The sequence below is a fragment of the Lepisosteus oculatus genome, chromosome 12, assembly GCF_040954835.1.
Source record: "Lepisosteus oculatus isolate fLepOcu1 chromosome 12, fLepOcu1.hap2, whole genome shotgun sequence".
NCBI classification, from domain to species: Eukaryota; Metazoa; Chordata; class Actinopteri; order Semionotiformes; family Lepisosteidae; genus Lepisosteus; species Lepisosteus oculatus.
Genome location: NC_090707.1, coordinates 34,436,862 through 34,457,408, shown reverse-complemented (window position 1 = coordinate 34,457,408; position 20,547 = coordinate 34,436,862). Strand labels below are relative to the sequence as shown.

Sequence of the window (20,547 nt, the reverse complement as noted above, 5' to 3'; positions counted from 1 at the left end):
GTGAAAGATTGAGGGTCTAGTTATAATAATAATTGCTTACACTTATATAGCCCTTTTCTGGACAATCCACTCAAAGCGCTTTACGGGTAATGGGGACTCCCCTCCACCACCACCAATGTGCAGCCCCACCTGGATGATGGGACGGCAGCCATAGTGCGCCAGAACGCTCACCACACACCAGCTATCAGTGGGGAGGAGAGCAGAGTAATGTAGCCAATTCATAGATGGGGATTATTAGGAGGCCATGATTGGTAAAGGCCAGGGGGAAATTTGGACACCCCTACTCTTCTCGAGAAACGCCCTGGGATTTTTAATGATCAAAGAGACTCAGGACCTCAGTTTTATGTCTCATCCAAAGGATGGCGCCTATTTACAGTATAGTGTCCCCGTCACTATACTGGGGCATTAGGACCCACATGGACCACAGGGTGAGCACCCCCTGCTGGCCCCACTAACACCTCTTCCAGCAGCAACCTTAGTTTTTCCCAGGAGGTCTCCCATCCAGGTACTGACCAGGCTCACACCTGCTGAGCTTCAGTGGGCTGCCAGTTGTGAGTTGCAGGGTGATATGGCTGCTGGCAGTATTTGTCCTCTATGCAAGAAATGTACCAGCCTCTGACATCTTCATGGGGAGCAAGAAAAAAAAAATCATCAATCACCTGTGGGGAAAAAACAAAACCACTATAAAAAAAAACAACTAAAGAGGCTCTGAAAGATCTTTTGAAACGGATTTTATTTTAAAAAAAAGAGGAAAAAAAAATCATAACAGGCTGAAACCATCTGAGGTGATTACTCACAGCTGAAATATAAGGTCTGCAACAATGAATAAACAACAGGAGCTCCCACAGCTTGAAAATGGAGAGTAAAATTTCATCCAGCTTTGTCATCATAAAACAACTTACACAATTGCAAATGAACTGAATTTCATCCAAACAACCCCAAAAAAAAAGTACTGTATTAATATTAAAATACATCGCACAAAAAAAGGACAGTTTAAAATTGGGCACGCCGTAGCCTGTCGTTAAATTTAAATGGAGCATTAAGTGGCCGACTAAACAAACTACAAAAAAAAAATACAACATACAAAGTTGGATATTGAGCCAGACTTTCAATATTAATAAATATGCAACATCAGGATGCACTTTTACTCTAAACAGAGGTGTACATTACACTAACATTTGTAGAATAACATAATTGTGGCTTTCTGTAAAGCGGTTTTTAGAGAATACAATTTATTCAGGAAAAAAAAAGTTATTTTTGCTATGAAAAGGGAAAGACGGTGATAGATTTAAGAAAACATTTGTCCCCCCCAACTTAACATGTACCAAACTCTGCGTGCCACAGCCCAACTGGCCTGTGATTCGAGTGCATTGTTTTGAATGGAACCTACATATAGTTGAATGGAACCTACTGATCTATATTAAAATGTGCTGGTACAACAATACGCACACTGTCACTCTGAGCCAAAAGGAATTTTTTGTTAAAAAAAGCTGATGCAAATCGAAGTTGGCAGCCAGGAAAGGACACTGCAGCAGAGGAATATTAACATGTTAGACTCAGGGTTACTGGAGGATATCAATGGCAAATGACTACCCTAAAACAATACACTTGGCCAGCGAAGGACAGGAGTGCAGTAACCTGGAGTTCTGCTTTCAAGTTCTTCCTCTAAGTATCACGCAGCTTGTGACCTCTACAACCTAGATTACTGTACACTATTGCTCCAGCACCCTCTACACTAATTCAGTCAACAGGATCAATGTACCAATTACAGTGCAGGCTGAACCAAAATTTGTCTTTGGTGAACAGAACAAGTAAAGCCACAAAGTGAGTAGCCGTACTCTACACAAACCGTAAAAGTATTTTTCATCTTCATGGGCCACTGTCACCTTTTCCCCCAAGTCTGAAAAGCATTCACTTCACCCATATACTACTTAAATTAAAACAGTGATGCTGAAAACGGATCCTGGACAGCTACAGACCTCACTGTTTCAAAGGGTTGTTCTTTAAAAAAATCTGTAAGCTGTGCTCAACGTCCAATAGGTAGCAAACGCCTTGTTTGGTTAAGTAAATCATGAGCTCAAGTGGAACAAAAACCCACAGGACTCGCCATAATCCTAACTAACACAACTGTAGTGTTGGGTACCTGAATTTACGATTCTGGTTTGACTTGAAAGATTTCTCGGTAATGGAAGTGCAAGTTAAAATATGACATAAAGCCACTGATAACTAATTGGGTGAGTACTCCATGCTGTCCTGCAGTGTACAGTAAAAGAAGCCAATATCGTAACCGAAACTGTCCACATCGAGCATTTTAACTGGATTGGGGACTTGCAAATGTCATTCGTCTGAATTTCGATAGTGCTGCTTCAGTCCTCTATGCGTGATTATTTCACAAAAACAACCCTAATTTAAAAAAAACATTGTTTTTTCCAAAAGTTCAACCGTGGCAGCTTATAACAGGAGGAGAGAACTGACCTGCACTAAACTAGACAGGCTTAAGTTCAGGATCACTCCTGTAATGTCTAATAATTACATTTGTTTTTTAACTGCCCTGTACTAAAACCTTCATAAAAATACACTTTTTAGATAGCCGCAATGATATTGTGTAAAAGATGCTCGAAATACGTCTGTACATTTCATTTCATGATTAACGGCGTTCTAGCAAAAATAACTTCTTCTCGTTTTTTTTCTCACGTATGAACAGAGTTGGATCATTTCCCCAGGTTGTAAAAAGCATCCCATTAAAACGGAACTCTGCAGGACGTTAACCAGAGAGGTGTGTAGCTATTCAATAACAAACCAGGACATTCACAAGAAATACATGCCTTTGCCTATGTAATAGAGACAACAGTGGCAGATTGTTCACATAAATATTATGGATACCATATCAAGTACTAGCACTGCTTCCACAGCAAAGGTTAAACAAAGTTTTTCATATTTCCAACATCCACAAATAAGGGTACTGCAAACCTGCTTTAAAATCTGAACGGAGACATGGGTGACGCACTATGCATAATCCAACTTATATATCGTATAGAGCTGTTTTGGTAGAGCTGGTGATTGCTCTACCTGTTGAAGGTCGGCACACTGTATTTAATCCAGCTGCAGTCTGAAGCACACATGGTGTTTGAAGTCTCCTTTAATTAAACATATATGAGTGAACACAGTAAGCAAGAGCAAAACACTTTCATTGAAGTAGTGGAGGTGCTAACCGCACAACAACAGACACATACAAGAAAATCTTTTCGACAATCGCTTTTCCAAGTTATCGGATGCAGAAGGAACGAAAATGATCTCATGGGCCTTACTTTGCATTTGCATTGAATGGGCTATATTTTATCAAACGAGATAGCGGAAACGAACCTGTATGAACTAATCGCAGGTGTTTAATAAGGGGAGACATACAGACTAAGAACTTTCGGAACAGCTAATGGTGTGTTAATCGAAGCTACTTCAAGTCTCTCCTGATTTTTGTCACTGCTCATTTGCTACCGATTCAATTGCAGCTTCGCGCACAAGGTCTGTCTGAAGCTGGAAGTATGCAGAATTCCTTCAGAAATGATGACCAGTCGAGGTGCTTCTCACAATCGGATAAGGGGGGCATGGTTATAAATCCCATTACAGACTGAAACTGCACAAATCCAACCCGAAGCTCCGCTATAAGCCGTATTTAAGAATAACATGCTCAGAGGCAAGCCAATTACGTGAAGTTTTCGCAAGCACCGCTGAACTTGTAGCAATCAAAAGCTGTGCCTTATAAGAAAAAAACATTCCACCTCCCTTGAACAAGCTAACAGATGCTTGGTAGAACTTCACTTTCTCCCAGGTTACTGCACTGCCTGCAGATGGGCGAGCTGGAGGAGGCAGACAGAGAGATAATGCACTGTCCATCTTCCCTCCCCTCATGTCATAGCTACTGGGAGCCCTGGTGAATATCATCTAGGTTTCATGGTATCGGCCATTTCCTAACAAGAACACACCCAAAAAAAAAAAAATTAAAAAAGAAGCAAAAGATAGAAAGTCTAATTGTTCCAAAGTCCTCCAGTCTGTTCCTGATAAACTTCGATGACGTCCTCGTCTTCCATTCCCAGCTGAAAGAGAGGTACAGAGCTGTCAGATGTATGCCCGTCTCACGTTTTATCACTGCTGCGAGCCGTTACAACACGTGTAGGGCCAGCCCAGGAAACTAAGCAGATCTGGTTTCTCTTGCACGCCTCACACAAACCAAAATTAACAACAAACGAGGGGACACCAAACATATTGAAAGTCCTGGATTTCCACCCAGTTGTGGCCCCTGCATTTATTAAGCAAATAACATCCCAGCATGCTTAGGGTCATGTATAAAAAGACACCCGAAGAAGGCTCCACAACCGAAACGTTGTCTCTTTTCTTTTCCTTTCAGCACAGAACAAACATTTACCTGCTCCTTTACAGCCTACGCATGCCGATGCAGCTACGTATTTGAACGTCTTCGTGTATAAAAGTGCTGGACAGGCCTGGTTGCCCATAACTACGGCTAGAATGACAGCAAGAGGAGACCTCATTGGGGACAGAGACTCTGAAAGAGGGGCGAGAGTCGAGAGCAGGGGGGCCGGAGCTTCAGCGACTAAGACCGAGATGTTTCACGAGAAGCAGCGTCTGAGTTGATGCCTGCATGGCAAGCCGAGTGAAAAGGCATCAACAAAGACCAACAGTGGGTTGGGAGGACATACAGAAGGGCCGTGGTATCCAAGTATTAATTCAAAGTGCAAGACAGAAGACAAAAGCAACTGCATGCCACCGACAACCTGGGTTGTGAGCAGCCAGTGTAAATCCACAGAACTGGAGACCAGAGTCGCGTTGCAGTGCGCAAACCACGAATCACTCCCGAGGGTGCACCTTGGCGAGTCCAGTGGCTCACGGAGTATATTCAACGCAGTACTGAGCAGCGGTGACCTGCGATAGTGGTCAGACGACTCGCTCATCGCCACGTGCTGCACAAATGTTTGACGGTACGCACGATGCCAACCTGAAGAACCGCCACAGCCCTGGGCGCTGGGTTCCAACAGCAAGGGGTTCTGCGGGTTCCACAATACTGTGGGGGTGGTTTTCCTGCCACAGTCGGAGTGCAGTTACTCCCTCGGAAGGCAAGGTCATCGCTGCTTAATGATTCTAAGAGATCATCTTCAGCACATGCACATCCATAGCGTATGTGGTCACCCATTGGTTTGAACTTGACACTGATGTTGTCCATGTTACGGCCTTCACTGTCACTTATTTGATTGACGTTCTCATGGAAGAATAATGCCTCATCCCTCCTCCCGAATTACAGACACTGGTTGACCACACTTGGGCACACGTGGTGAAACCTTTCAGGATTCCATTTTTTTGTCCACTACCATTAGGTTTGTGTGGATTTTAAAGAGAACTCACCTTATTCAGAAATGTTTACTGCTGTGGTAAATGAATACACATTTGCTTTATGAGAAAACAACACACAAAACGTTGGGAGATCACAAGTCTTTCAGGATACCAATTTTAAAATAACTAAAAGCCATTCTTTGCTGTAATTTTGTAAAAGCAGGAGTTTGCACTATTTCAAAAAACAGACAGTAACAGGAAAACAAGATGAGTTTTATGGATATGGTTCCATATGTCTTGGAAGACAACCAATAAAGGATCTATGAGACTGCTTCCTGGGCATGATTCATCTATGTTAATGCAATTTTCCATAAAAGTGGCATATTAAACACAATTATTTTAAATTTAATAATAAAGAATTACCTCTTTTGGAGTTTGGTTGTCTGCAATTCTCTGCCCTTCAAAGAGAAACCTAAGAGAATTCATAGGAACGCCCTGAGGGAAAAAGAGAAAATTAAAATGGAATAACCCTCACAGGGTTAGTCTTGATTTGTTTCAAGCCATTCAAAACCACAAGCATTACTGGAGAAGTCAATCACTACAAGCTCAGGAACAGAACAAGACTGAAGTAACATAAGCAGCATTTCGAGATTGAAATAGAAGATAGCTCTTATCATGAAGGATTGTCAGTGTCCAGGAAAAAAAAGAACAATGTTGTAAAAGCCAAATCTTCAGGACCCTTTAAGACCAGTCTTGAAGTAATACACTATAAAGCAACAAACCCAGGATGAAGGAGCTCCATGGCCTCATTACATTTCTAACCTAGTTTAGTCTTGTACAACTGTGCCATCTACTGGCCTGCCCGTTCAATTACTGATCTGAGATTTTTTGCCAAGTTAATGAATCTGCATTGCACGGTAGTTCCTAGTATATTTTTAGTCAATAGAATCTATCTGAATCTAAAGTATTTTAATTGACTTTATGAGACCAATCCTTTAGTCCTGTATGTTTCACTCTAGACTAAGTAGGTTTTGAAAGGGAACAAGATATGGCCTAAAATCATATCACTCTGCAACCCCCAACTGGCAACCCACTGAAGCTCAGCAGGGGTGAGCCTGGTCAGTCCCTGGATGGGAGACCTCCTGGGAAAAACTAAGTTTGCTGCTGGAAGAGGTGTTAGTGGGGCCAGTAGGGGGTGCTCACCCTGTGGTCCATATGGGTCCTAATGCCCCCATATAGTGACAGGGACACTATACTGTAAACAGTCATGACCAAAACATGTCATTATGTGGAATTGTTCATTAAAACACTTATCTAGAAGAATAGCTGTGCAATACACTTGTCTCAGCTTTACCAAACTGCAGTGGCACAACATGGACAGGAAAATGAATGCATTGTAGTGGAAGGGTAGAACTTTGAAAAGTGAAAGGAAACTTTAAATATGCATTGATCCATGGACAGGGATGACTAAGAGAAACAGATACAACTGCTTTCTAAAGACGGATCGTGTCCTAGAATGTATGGCACTGGCGGGGGGCCGAATGAGACGACATCTTTTTTGCCTGCTCCGTCACAACATAACGCATGAAATAAAGTTTAAAAAACGACAAGCCCCGTAAGATGAAGAGCGGAGTTACCTGTCTCTGGCAGTAGGATTCCTTTAACTTCTTTAAATGCGTCGTCATCTTCACTTTGAAGTGGATTTCGCTGTTGTCCTGCGGAAACACAAACCCATCAGATGTTCACATGCGTGCCCTGTGCAATTATGCAAATGTACATAATGTACAAATGTGCACCTTCCCTTGCTGAGAAAACTATTGCTGCTAATCACTTTGATCCTCTGCATTGAGTACTCCGACTTTCACTTCTGCTCTGAGGGGAAGCGGTTCTGAAGCCTTTTCCATGAAAACGCCCCCACAGGGCTGTGAAAACAACACTTTGGCATGAAAAGGAATAAACGTTTAGAAACGAGAAATTGAAACATTAAAAATGTCATGTCGGATAACTTGACATTCTGGATTTAAGGCACTAAAATGGGGTGGGACAGGTAAAGATAGTGAATTCCACAGAACCCAGAGAATTTATTTCAGGGGCAAATCTTTATTCCTGCATACAGAAGAGACACGAGATAACAAATTCGCCTAATGAGGTACGACTACCATCACATTCGATACAAATAAAGGTGGCAACAAAGACGACAAAGGGAAAAAATACAATTGCTTGACAGTACACAGATTTATGTGAATAAACCAACTAACTCTGTGAATTCCTCTAGGGCTTTCATGCGCATGTCTTTGGAATTAATATATTGTTCAATAAATTCAATAATCTGCTATGAGCTTGCTGGTTCTGAAGGGTCCAGTTCGACAGCACATTCTATGGAGTTTCAAATGCCATATATTAAAGTATTGAAACATTAACCAAAAAATAGAGATAACTGGCTTAAAGACTTAAACAAGAGCTCAAACCAGATGATCTAAAAACCTTTAAAATCGGGGCTGTTTCATTCGATTTCAGAATTACAGGACCTTTAGTAAAACCAGTGTTTTTATTTAATTTAATTCCAGATGAACTGCATTGTTGTTCTCTCCTACACAACTCTGAAGGATGTCTTAAAAACTCTTAACCAACATAACCCAGCTTCTTTAAAGCAGTGCCCCTCTCTATAACGATCTGAAAAGGACTGATAGCTCTAAACCAGACAGCTCACCTGGCCAATGACTTTGAGTTTGATGTATTCTCCATCCTTCTTATCTCCCGAATCCTGACTTGAAGGCTTGGTCTCCTGCAGGGAACAGAAGAAGGCATTACTCCATCTATCCACTATCAGAAAGTTGGTTATTCCTGGACCGGGTGCTCCAGAGCACATCCGGGAACACAGGGAGTAAGACGGGACACCAGTCCATCTCAAGGTTCAGACACACAAACAATTTAGAGACTATTATGGCTGACGCTCAGCAGGTGTGAGCCTGGTCAGAACCTGGATGGGAAAAACTAAGGTTGTTGCTGGAAGAGGTGTTAGTGGGGCCAGCAGAGGGTGCTCACCCTCCGGTCTGTGTGGGTCCTAATTCCCCAGTATGGTGGCTCCGTCCTTTGGATTAGCTGTAAAACCGAGGTCCTGACTCTCTATGGTCATTAAAAATTCCAAAGCGCTTCTCGAAAAGAGTAGAGGTGTAACCCCAGTGTCCTGGCTAAATGTCCCATCTGCCCTTACTCCGCTCCTCTATTAAAACAGGTGTTTCATTGCTAAACGCATGGAAATGTAAAACTGCATTTTAGGCATTTTCTAATACCACAGCCGGCGAAGTGGAGATGAAGAGAGTTATGCATGGTTAGGAATTTCTGAATTATGTAATCATGTTTTAAAAAGCAGTTGTATTTAATGAGAGGCAAATCGAGGCTGAATGTGACAGTAGCACTTCTGTCTTAAGTTGTTAATTGAATTTACGTTCTCAATTAAAGTTCTGACTAGAAGGATCATACATTCGAAAAGATTTAAACTTTAAAATGTACAGATGCATACAGATATCGGTGACTGGGACTTCTAAAATTGAAGTAGAATACTTAGCACATTTTATTTGGCAGAGTTGTGATCAAATTTAAAAAGGTTAAGGAAACTACATTTAGCTTTATAAGTGTAGAAAGGAACTTAGGAAGTTTCTAAGCTTCCAAAAAGCTTGGATATTCTTTTTTGTCACTTTCAAACACATTTTCATGAAACTCTCCAAATGGTATATGCTAGCTGGCTAAAATCAACTGATTACGAAATCACAAAGATCTGTAGTTCAATGCCTACCTCTCCAAGTTTGATATGATGGTTTGGTATGCACCCTCACAAATAGGTAGCCAGAAAAAATAGGGGGCAACTAAATTGATCATAAACATCTCCAAAATGGTCCTGTTTATTAACTGCCCAAATCCAACTGATAATTAAAGTACAGACTCAGATCTTTAATGTAATACCTACGTTTTGGGTACAATTGTTGTCAGCACCCTTACAAATGTGTATTGAATAAATTTTATCCTAGGGTTGCCCAGAAAGACTGCAAAATCAGCAAAGAAAAACAGTGTGTAGTCTTCAGTAAAAACTTACTCTTAAGTACTCTTAAGTAAATGGACTTCTAATACTAAAGTTCTCATACTATGACAGCTTAATGCATAAATAGCATTAACAACCCATGGCAAAGGGGTGAATACCGATGTAATCAGCATTTTAGAGTATTTTAATTGATTTTGCTTTGAAATTCTGCTGTCGTTTCTCTTTTGACCCATAAAAGTGTTCAAGTTTGAGCCTTCATGTTTTGACTAAACGCATTCCGTTTCAAAAAGGTGCGTGCATCATTTGCAAATCCGTGCAAAGTGGGACATTTTGCGAAATAAACGAATACATTTACGAGACACTTTGAGAATCAAAAAAGATCACAACGGGCACGTTCTTCAGCTACGACTCACTACAGAAGGTAAAAGCTGCCGACCAAATTCAGAAGGAACTTCAGAAACACTGCCTGAGAGTCCTGTTTTTTCAAACTCGTGGAACGGAGAATCATTCGGCCATCGAAGGGGAACTGTGCAGGACTGTGGTTAACAGGACAACATTATTTCTGACAACGAATATTTCACACGTCTGAGCAAGACTGACAATAACCCACCATACAGCAGGAGAAGCACAGCAGGAGGTATCCAGCACACAGCCCCAGGTGTGTGACTGTAACCCCTGGAAACAGGCAGATTCTGATTTTAATGGACAAATGACATTTTGCTTTACAGAGGGAAAACAACAACCCTGTCTGTGTCACTGTGATTAATTAATTCAACTGCCTTCAAGACTTTCGGGAAGAAAAACGCTTGTCAGTTACTCCATCACTTCGAACGGGAAGCTCAAAAAAGAAACTCTGCTTGCTAAACAGGTCAAACAGCATTCCGGCCCTGTGCCAGACATGATCTGAGGTCAGCCTTGTCAGTAGAACGCACTACATCTTTAAAAGCCAGTCTTTTTTACATTCGAAAAATTACTCCTTTAAAAGTTCAAATGTCTGAATGAGTCTAAATTCAGTCTACTCCTTAAAAACATTCTAAAAAACCTAGTTAAGACACCTGTGCACTCACACCAGATCCACTTCTTCTCCCTGAAGCCAAAAAAACCTACTTGGACGTTTTTCGACTGAGAGAGGAAACCAGGGCACTGGGGAAAAAACCTGGAAGCAAGCACGGGGAAAACATGCAAACTCCACACAGACAGCAGCCCAGGTTAGGAACTGAGCCCAGGGCCCAAGCGCAGCGAAGCTGCAATGCCAATCACTATGCCAGCATGTTGCCCTTCATATCACGCACTCCATAACAAAAAACAGGCAGCAAATGCTAGTTGTGTTCCAGTGAATACTGTAAACAGCACTAGAAAGGACCCAGGAGCAACTAACTCAGCACCTCCAATCTCATCAAGAAGGCACAACAGCGGCTGTACTTCCTGAGAAGGCTGAAGGAAATATGCCTGTATCCACAGATCCTCACCAACTTCCACAGATGGACGGTGGAGAGCATACTGACCAGCTGCATCACAGTCTGGTACGGCAACTGCACCGCATCCGAAGGCACTACAGCGGGTGGTCAAAGCTGTCCAACACATCATCGGCAGTGCCTTACCATCCATCCAGGAAATCTACAACACCACAAGTCTGAAAAAAGCCACCAAAATTATGTCTGACCCCACTCACCCCAGTCATAACTTGTTTGTCCCCCTACCATCTGGCAGAAGGTTCCGGTCACTCCAGTCGCACACAACTAGACTCCAAAATAGCTTCTTCCCCAGAGCCGTCAAGCTGCTGACTCCCTCCCATCATACTGTGAACTCTCCTAACTTCGCCCTGTACCCACAATGACTGTACTCCAACACTTAAAAAATTATACTTAAAACTGCACTAGTTGTAATATTTATTAATCACCGTACTATTTTTGCACTGTTCCCCGAATTACTTTTGCACTGTTTTTGCCCTGTTGTATTCTTTCTCTGTTTGCGCTTTTGCACAGTTTTGATTACACTGTTATGTTATTACACTGTTATTGTTATTGTGTTACTGTCTATTGTCTTATCTTCTGTTCAATTTATATACTGCACCCGAGTGACTAATGAGAAACACTTTTCACTATACTATGCACCTGTGTAAGTGTAATGACAAATAAAGTTGAATCGAATTGAACTCAATGCATCTCCAGTATGTTCCCTGAAATATATAACTCAATACACACATGACTAAAACGTACAGAAGCATTTTAGTACAGAATGTATCACAGACTAAAACCTAAGGTAAAAATATTTTGTTTTTAAATACAATTTTAGAATTCTCCGTTGTTTCTATTCGATATCCACCGAAACCTGGAATGACAATAATAAATTGACACAAAATTAGATGTCTATAGCCACATAGTAAGGCCCATGAGGAGCAAACAGACGCCTCCCATCGGCCCATCCCTCAGTATTCGTCATGTTGGCTGATACAAGTTACAGGCTGTTACAAGTGACAGGCCAGGAGGGAGGGCTGTACCTCAGTGATGTTTCTGGGGTCAGAAAAACGCAGTTCAGTTATATGTGTAGTTGTTGGAATGTTTTACTTTTGAGAATGGTACACACCTTTCAAAATGGTATCTTTACCATCTGCCAGCTACTAAAAAAAAAGTTTACTACTATCATGACACAGCATGCATTGGCCAATGAAACCCACACAAAAACCATACCAACTGGAAACTGTATCTGATCCTTCTCTCCTGCACAGAACAAGTGGCCGGACACAGCAGGAACACTTGAACCTGTGATCTGTCGACTCCGCTAGTTGAAACTACACTGTATAACAGCTCGGCCAACTTGTCCTGAAAGTGTGCCATGACCTAGGTTGGAAGACCTAGTGTGGAAGGAGAGAAACATACGGATTTGTGTGTTTCGGAGGCAGATTAGCAGTGGTATCCCCGCAGAACTACTCAATTACAGACTCCTCCAGAGAAACAGCCGCAAGACTGATTTATTTCTGTTTTGTGCCTTAGTCTGTTTTAACATCTTATCATATGATTGCACTTGCAATGTCTTATTAGCTTACTCAAACTATAAACTCATAATTTCACTTATTTTTGACATTTTGCTAATAACATAAAGTGAACCCCCCCTCCTTAAACATGATAATCATTTCTGACATTTACAGACATATCTGCAAATAGGTCCTTCAAGTTTTCTTTCTCTTTCAACCTGAGATCAAAAGCAGCAATGCATTAAAAGTACACATTTTTGTGTACAAAACAACACATGGTTAGCATTGCTACTTTGTCCTAGACTCAATCCCCAGACCTGGGGTGCTATCTGTGTGGAGTTTGCATGTTCCCCCTGTGTCCCTGTGGATTTCCTCTTGCTCCTTTGATTTCCCCCCACAGTTCAAAGAAATTCTGGTAGGTAAATTGGCTTCTGGGAAAACTGGTGCTGGTGTGAGTGCGTCTGCGAGAGTCCTGCGATCAACTGGCATCCCACCCAGGGTGTATCCCACCTTGTGCTTGCTGCTGGGATAGGCTCTGCCACCAACATTGCTCTGGATGACATGCTCAGAAAACGGATGGACGTAACTTCTTACACACCTTCATCATCAGGGTCAGTGAAACGCCACATTTTCCATAATTTTTTGACAGATTTGCATAACTGCAGTTTTACATCAATAATTTCATTGGTCGTATTAATTTAGCAGGTGTAGATCAGGGTGCAGTCTGAAATTGGCAGATTTTGCCCCATTGTCTCTCCTAAATTAGATCTCATTTTACAAAGTGCCTACCAAGACGCGACGATACATATCAAACAGGATTAACATAACCAAAACAAGGAAACGTAATCATTTGATTAGTGACGCTTCTAAACATGTCTTCTTCTGTTTCTTTATGGTCTGAACGTGCAAAAGGCAGAGTGCACAAAATGGACACAAGGACACAAATATACACAGGAAGTTGTACTTAATTTGTGCCTGTTTTTTTCTCCATAATTACTGGGTACAGCTGAACGAGTAAGCATTCTAATATTGTATATGGCAAACAAAGAAATCTTGAATCTTGAATCTAAAGCCTAGAGGTTAGAAAAATGTCAGGCTTTTTTTTTTGTTAAACTTACAACCTAGTTAGATCCAAACTTCCTGAATGGTCTTATTCATTGCTTTCATGTCAAAAGGTTAAAACATTCCATTAAGCCATGTCTACAGAGACGCCACCAACTTCCAGATTTTTTTTTTAAATCACCCTTAACTCAAAAGGCCTCTACTGCAAGCGATAAATATTAACGAGATGCTCACCCACAAAAAAACACATGCCAAAAATGTATTACAAATGCAAACCACAGATCATAACATCCATCTCATTGAAGATTTTTGGACTGAGTAACAATCCCTCCTGTTTTGCGATGGACTGGCTAGTCACACCAGGATAATTGTGACAAAAAGAGACAAGAGACAGCCTCTGTCCATCACAGAAAGACCAATGCATCCACAATGACTATCCAGTTTTTCCATAAAATCCAGGAATTATCGACCGCCATTTTGCTATGAATCTGCAATGCTCTATATATGACAAAGAATGAGGGAGACAAGAATTGTCCCGAGTTTGCTTTTATTTGTAAGTTTTGTTTACGTGAGGCCTAAAAAAAACATTGTGGGAAACTAATGTAAATTCATAGTTAATTACAGGCTTCAGCACTGTTCACCTAAATGTTAGTTATGATAAAGCTGTGGGAACAAAGATCATCTCCGGGACTGTCTTGTATATATGGAGTTTGCATCGTTTAAATGATTTTCGTGTCAGAAATAAAGCATGTGTTTTCACAAGCTTGCTGCTAATGTGGGAGTAAAGTAATGTTGCTGCAAAAATATGGAATGACTTAGCTAATGCAGTTTCCAAAATGGCCATTTCTATAGTATTCTAGAAAAATGATTCTGGACTTGAAAACCTTGTTCCTTCTGAATTCTAGATGTTAAACAGCATCAGTGAAGTGCCAGACACACTCAATCACACTCAAGTCTGCACCACTTTGACAATGTCACACATCTGTATCATAACTATGAACTTCCTGATGAAATGGTCTATTTCTAGTCCCTTAAGTTTTTTGGAACATATTAGGAGCCCCACGATGCTAAAGAATAAATGCACCGAGACAGGTCCATCAACAACTTCGCCAGAGTTCTCTTTCTAAAGTGCAGGATCTGTAGTTCCTCTCCAGGTTCTGCATCACAGAGGACATGTGACACTGGTGGTAAAACCATACCAAAGGGAGCAAGTCAGCAAGGGAGTTTATGGCTCACTGTACTACCCTAAGGTTAATACTGAGCAGCACCCGCTGCATCTGTCTGCCCAGCGACGTCACAGGTTCACCTTGTGTCTACGAGACAGCAGTGAAAATGGAGAGCATCCTTTCAATGGATCTGAACTGCTCCAGAGAACAGCGATGACTCAGCCACTCAAGTAGTGAAGTAATAATAACAGCTTACACTTATATAGCGCTTTTCTGGACACTCCACTCAAAGCGCTTTACAGGTAATGGGGACTCCCCTCCACCACCACCAATGTGCAGCATCCACCTGGATGATGCGATGGCAGCCATAGTGCGCCAGAATGCTCACCACACATCAGCTATCAGTGGGGAGGAGAACAGAGTGATGTAGCCAATTCATAGATGGGGATTATTAGGAGGCCATGATTGGTAAAAACCAATGGGAAATTTGGCCAGGACGCTGAGGTTACACCCCTACTCTTTTCGTGAAACGCCCTGGGATTTGTAATGACCATAGAGAGTCAGGACCTCAGTTATACAGCTTATCCAAAGGACAGAGTCACTATATTAGTTAGTTAGTCACATAATAATTCATAGCTTACACTTATATAGCGCTTTTCTGGACACTCCACTCCAATTGCTTTACAGGTAATGGGGATCCCCTCCACCACCACCAATTTGGAACCCCACCTGGATGATGCGACGGCAGCCATAGTGCCCCAAAACGCTCACCACACATCAGCTCTCAGTGGGGAGGAGAGCAGATTAATGTAGCCAATTCATAGCCTGAAGTTAAGATTTGAACATTCGATTACAATATTAACATACAGTGCCTTGCAAAAGTATTCACTGCCTTCCAATGATGCCCCATTTTGTCGAATTACAAATGATGTCAACACATTTTATAAAGTGAATACTGTCGGGCGCAGTATGTTTAAACACACAGGATTGTTAGACAAATGTAACAATGAAACCCTAGTGTCCCTTCCATTTATTCAGTTTGGCTGGACTTTGCAAAACAAGTTTAAGAGAAAACATTTTAGATGTTACTTACGTTATACTTGAGAACTAAGCTATTATGGAGTCTTGCATCTGCATTCTTGATCTTATTTTTGCGGCTTGTTCTCTAGTGGGTTTTGTTTGTGCATGTCCTGGTTTGCTCCCATCTCTCCAAGATTACATCAGATTTACTCATTTGATAGCCCAGCCACAACAGCTGGTGATGATATGTCTCCAATTTCAACCAGAGTAAATGTCAAGGAGAATTATAAAGGTGGCGGGCCAATTTTAATAGGCTTGTCCAGTCCTGGTCATGAGCAACCACAACTCAGCAGGTTTTATGAGTCACACGTAATCAACTTCAACACCAGCAAGGTAGGAACGGCAGTGAGGAAATGATCATTTTGTCTTAATTGCTCACTTTCGATTCTTAGGTTTAAGGCTGGTTGGTTTCAGCTCTATGCTCCACCCATAACATTTATTGACAGCAGAGAGCAATGGGTTTTGTGTGTTTGCCCAATGTGTTTGCGTAGAACCATCCAGAACCAAAGGAATTCTGATGAAAAACCTTGGCTTTCAATTAAGTAGTTCAGAGACCTTCTAAATTAACAAAATACCAACACCCTGTAGCACTCAAGGACTGTAGTTGGCTTTTCCGGACTTATTGAACCAATTAACTTACTGAACTGATCAATGCTTAGATGTGCTTCAAGTCTTTACAAACTTATGAATTGCTACTACCTACCATGAGCCAAATGGACTCCTCTCGTTTGTAAATGTTCTTTCATTCTTGACTTAGACATCCAGCCTAAGGGTTCTCCACCCCTAAAATAGTGCTTCCAACAGCCATATCACCCTGCAACTCACAACCGGCAACCCACTGAAGCTAAGCAGGTGTGAACCTGGTCAGTACCTGGATGGGAGACCTCCTGGGAAAAACTAAGGTTGCTGCTGGAAGAGGTGTTAGTGGGGCCAGCAGAGGGCGTTCACCCTGTGGTCTATGTGGGTCCTAATAACCCAGTATAATGACAGGGACACTATACTCTAAAAAGGTGCCATCCTTCAGATGAGACATAAAACCGAGGTCCTGACTCTCTTTGATAATTAAAAATCCCAGGGCGTTTCTTGAGAAGAGTAGGTGTGTAACCCCGGTGTCCTGGCCAAATTTCCCATTGGCCCTTACCACTCATGGCCTCCTAATAATCCCCATCTATGAATTGGCTTCATTACTCTGCTCTCCTCCCCACTGATAGCTGATGTGTGGTGAGCGTTCTGGTGCACTATGGCTGCCGTCGCATCATCCAGGTGGGGCTGCACATTGGTGGTGGTGGAGGGGAGTCCCCATTTCCTGTAAAGCGCTTTGAGTGGAATGTCCAGAAAAGTGCTATATAAATGTAAGCAATTATTATTATTTTTAAATGTAAGTCTCAGATATCAGCAGAACAATCTCATTTCAACTGCACATCCCGCAATCGATCTGTAACACAACAGCAGCATCGGCTTGTAACGCAAAGTGGTCAAAACAGAAACAAAGTATTTACACAGCATACCTAGGATGGAAAAAAAATGAATAATGAAGGATACAAATGAAAATTGCTTTAATGAAAACATACAGGAAGTGTACGTAAGTTGTACACTGCCTCTGTAAAGAGCAGACCTGCGTTTAGAATTCTCCAGTTTGTCTGGGCCTGTGTCTCCTGTATATTGTCAAAAAGAACAAAGCTCTGTTCCCATCCTTGGTTTGTATGGATCTTTGAAAACAGCTGCCCCTACAATATTATGCCCGTGATGGTTAAAGTTCTACAAGATTAACCGTAAAATTCTTCGAAAACCCATTCCAGGAAACAATTCGTGTAATAGGTGGTATCCATAACAACTGCTTTGTACAGTTAAGATTATATTTGGTTCCATCTCTGTTTTTGTCTTCTGAATAAACAGCGCTGAGCTCACAGATGCACACAGAGAGGCCGATACAGAAAGTGTCTCATTCGGCGCTATACAACACTTAACTCAGTATTTAAAAGAGCATAAAACAAAGAAAGAATTTGCAGTGAGGTCCTAATGTACCTGAAATCTCTGATCCTCCATCCAGTTCGTAACCACTTTATCCGATACAGGGTCACAGGGGAGCTGGAGCCAATCAGGACTAACAACAGGCTAACAAGTCAGGGTTCACCCAGGAAAGCATGCCTATCCATCGCAGGGCACACACACACTCGCCCCTCGGGCCAATTAAACTGCGGGTACGTTCGTGGACTGTAAGAGCAACCAGAGGAAACCCACGTACACATAGGGAGGACATGCAAACTCCACACAGACAGCACCCCAGCTCCAGGAATTTAACCCACGGCCCCGGCGCTGCACCCAAATCTCTGATCAGAGAAACTACATTCATTGATAGTTACCTCACTGTTTTTTCGCGGCGCTACAAACACGCTTTTTCGTCAAATCCCTGCAAGTTTAAGGGCTGCGCCAAAGGGTTTCTTTGTTATCTACCCGTTTAAGGGAGTTCTAAACCTTCGAAGAGCTGTTGTCGTGACAATGTGGCAAACAAATTATTTTACTACCACTGCTGGATTTTGAGGTGGCTATAGGATATCAGTTCGGCTTCTACATCCCTCTACTTGTGTGTTTGGAAGTCAGCAACTTAAATATAAGCACTGCGGCTGGCAAAACAACCAACAAACATATGGGGTTTTGGGCTTTTGCGTTTTTTTGGGGTTCCCTGTCTTAATGTGTGAAGCTATAATATCACATGTATGTTTTACTAGTTAATTCTTGACTCGCGGCACATTTGTGTCGAGCCAATCCATGACAGAATTGCCAATAATCTTAACAGACAGGCTCAACTTTACACTGTAGGCCTCGTCTTTGTGTCCACACAAACTTCAGAAATAATTCCTTTTTTTCCCCCACTCATTATCCCAGTGTCTTGCCATTAAAGCATCTATCAGATCTGGGGTGATGGATTGCAGCCTTCTTTAAGATCCTTTCCACTTGATCTCTTTAATTGAGTTAACTCTTTCTGAAGCTCAAAAGCAAGAATCGTATAGAGATGCAGACCTTTTGCTGAACTGCGGTCCTATGGGACCATACAACACAACACTCTCATGGCCCAAGTTCACCATAACTGCAGGCTCTACTCATGTAAGGAAGGCAGAGGCAAATATATGCAAAGGCAAGTAGGAAGCCATTTCTGCTGCTTTCTACAAATCCCAGAGTTGTAGAGGCCAACAGACATACGTTTATTGTATCTATTATATCAAGCAATATGGTGGTTTTAGTGCCCTTTTTCTCATCTTAAAAGACAATCATAAAAATATGAAAACATAAAAATGTTCAAACTACTATCATCCATCACTGTACTACCGCTTATGTTAAATACAACTCCTTAAGCAGTTACTTGTGTCTCGACACCTATTTTAAGGACTCGATGTGCTTTCCTGCCCTTTTATTACGTTGCGAAGAACAAAATCTACTGTTCAGCTTCGGAAGGAAATTAACTTCACTTAAGTAACAAAAACCTTCATTTCAACTCCGAACTACAACAATCCATTTATTTTCAGTTTCACTCCCGACAGTACCAGTGGGCCACGATCGCTTTTCACTGAATACCGAAGAGTCCTAAAAAACAATCCCTACACATTTGTTAATTTTTCGGCAAAACAAATGCATGCACTGTACCGAAAGACAACCCAGCCTTCCCCACTCTCGATTTTTTTAAAGATTATTTCGTTTAAATTCTGAGACATCAAGAACAGTACCCCTAAGCACATCGGCGCTGTAAATTGCAGATATCTCAACTCCTCTTGAACAGACCCGTTAGTTTCTGACAAAGTTTTAAACGCCCATTCCATTACTGGTTAATATACTGTATTTTTTTCATAAAAGTAAAATATAATTATTTATTATTCAGGCTGTATCTTGATTCACAGTACACGCACGCTATGCGCCCGAAAACACCGAGTCTGATCAGCTAATATAGATGTTTAGTTCCTATACACAGATCACAGACTTACCGTATCAGACATGCTTGCTTCTGTTTTTCCCTGTGACTCTTACAACTAAATCTTTGATATTTTATGATGATGTTATTTAGTATTAAGCGCTCTTCTCTTTCCTACAATCCCCCCACAAAAACACAGACACTGACCTCATTGGAATCGGGGAGGGACTTCCTCGGGAAGTGACGTCATTTGGTCGTGTAGCCAAAGAGAAAACAATTTTGTTTTTAAAATGTGCTTTTCGGATGGTCCTCTTCGTACATCCTGCTTACAGGGAGACCCACGTTGGCAAAGGTACCGGGTCTGATTAAGATTCATCCCAGTGAAAATAATGAGGACGCATATATTCTTTGAAGAGCTCTGTTTTATAAAGTTAGCTCATGCCCTATTCGTGAAAGCTTAGAAGACAATATAAAACATGTTTGGAAAATTACAGCACTTTACTATAGGATGGACGTGTAGTATGAGTCTATAGATTAATATAACAACTAAAATAACATTTTGTTTATTTGAATGATAATATAATTTATATTTTATAACATCTATAATTTGGGAAATTCTTAACTAATGTACAGTATGTGCTGTAACATTACTATAGTATGGACTTTATATATATATATTTGTGATATGGTTAAATATTAGAGTGAAATATTATGGTATACACTGCGAGGTGTACTGAAATACTATACTGTAGAGCTACAATAGTACTTACCAATATAGTATCTAGTAGAACCAATATAGTATCTACTATATACGTTCAGTAGTCTAATATTATATTAATACATTACACAAGTTACCACCACCACCAATGTGCAGCATCCACCTGGATGATGCGATGGCAGCCATAGGGCACCAGTACACTCACCACACATCAGCTCTCAGTGGGGAGGAGAGCAGAGTGATGAAGCCAATTCATAGATGGGG

General features: G+C 41.4%; 1 protein-coding gene across 1 annotated transcript; it reads right to left on the bottom strand.

The window, feature by feature from the left end:
* Positions 1 to 716: 716 nt before the first annotated feature.
* On the bottom strand, positions 717 to 19,793 carry sumo1 (small ubiquitin like modifier 1). The gene is made up of 5 exons (XM_006636764.3): positions 19,639 to 19,793; positions 8,051 to 8,125; positions 6,978 to 7,055; positions 5,764 to 5,835; positions 717 to 4,091 (listed from the first exon to the last, which is right to left on the bottom strand). Exons 1-5 carry the CDS (start codon positions 19,648 to 19,650, stop codon positions 4,023 to 4,025), a joined length of 306 nt encoding a protein of 101 aa, XP_006636827.1. The 5' UTR covers positions 19,651 to 19,793; the 3' UTR covers positions 717 to 4,022.
* Positions 19,794 to 20,547: the final 754 nt, after the last annotated feature.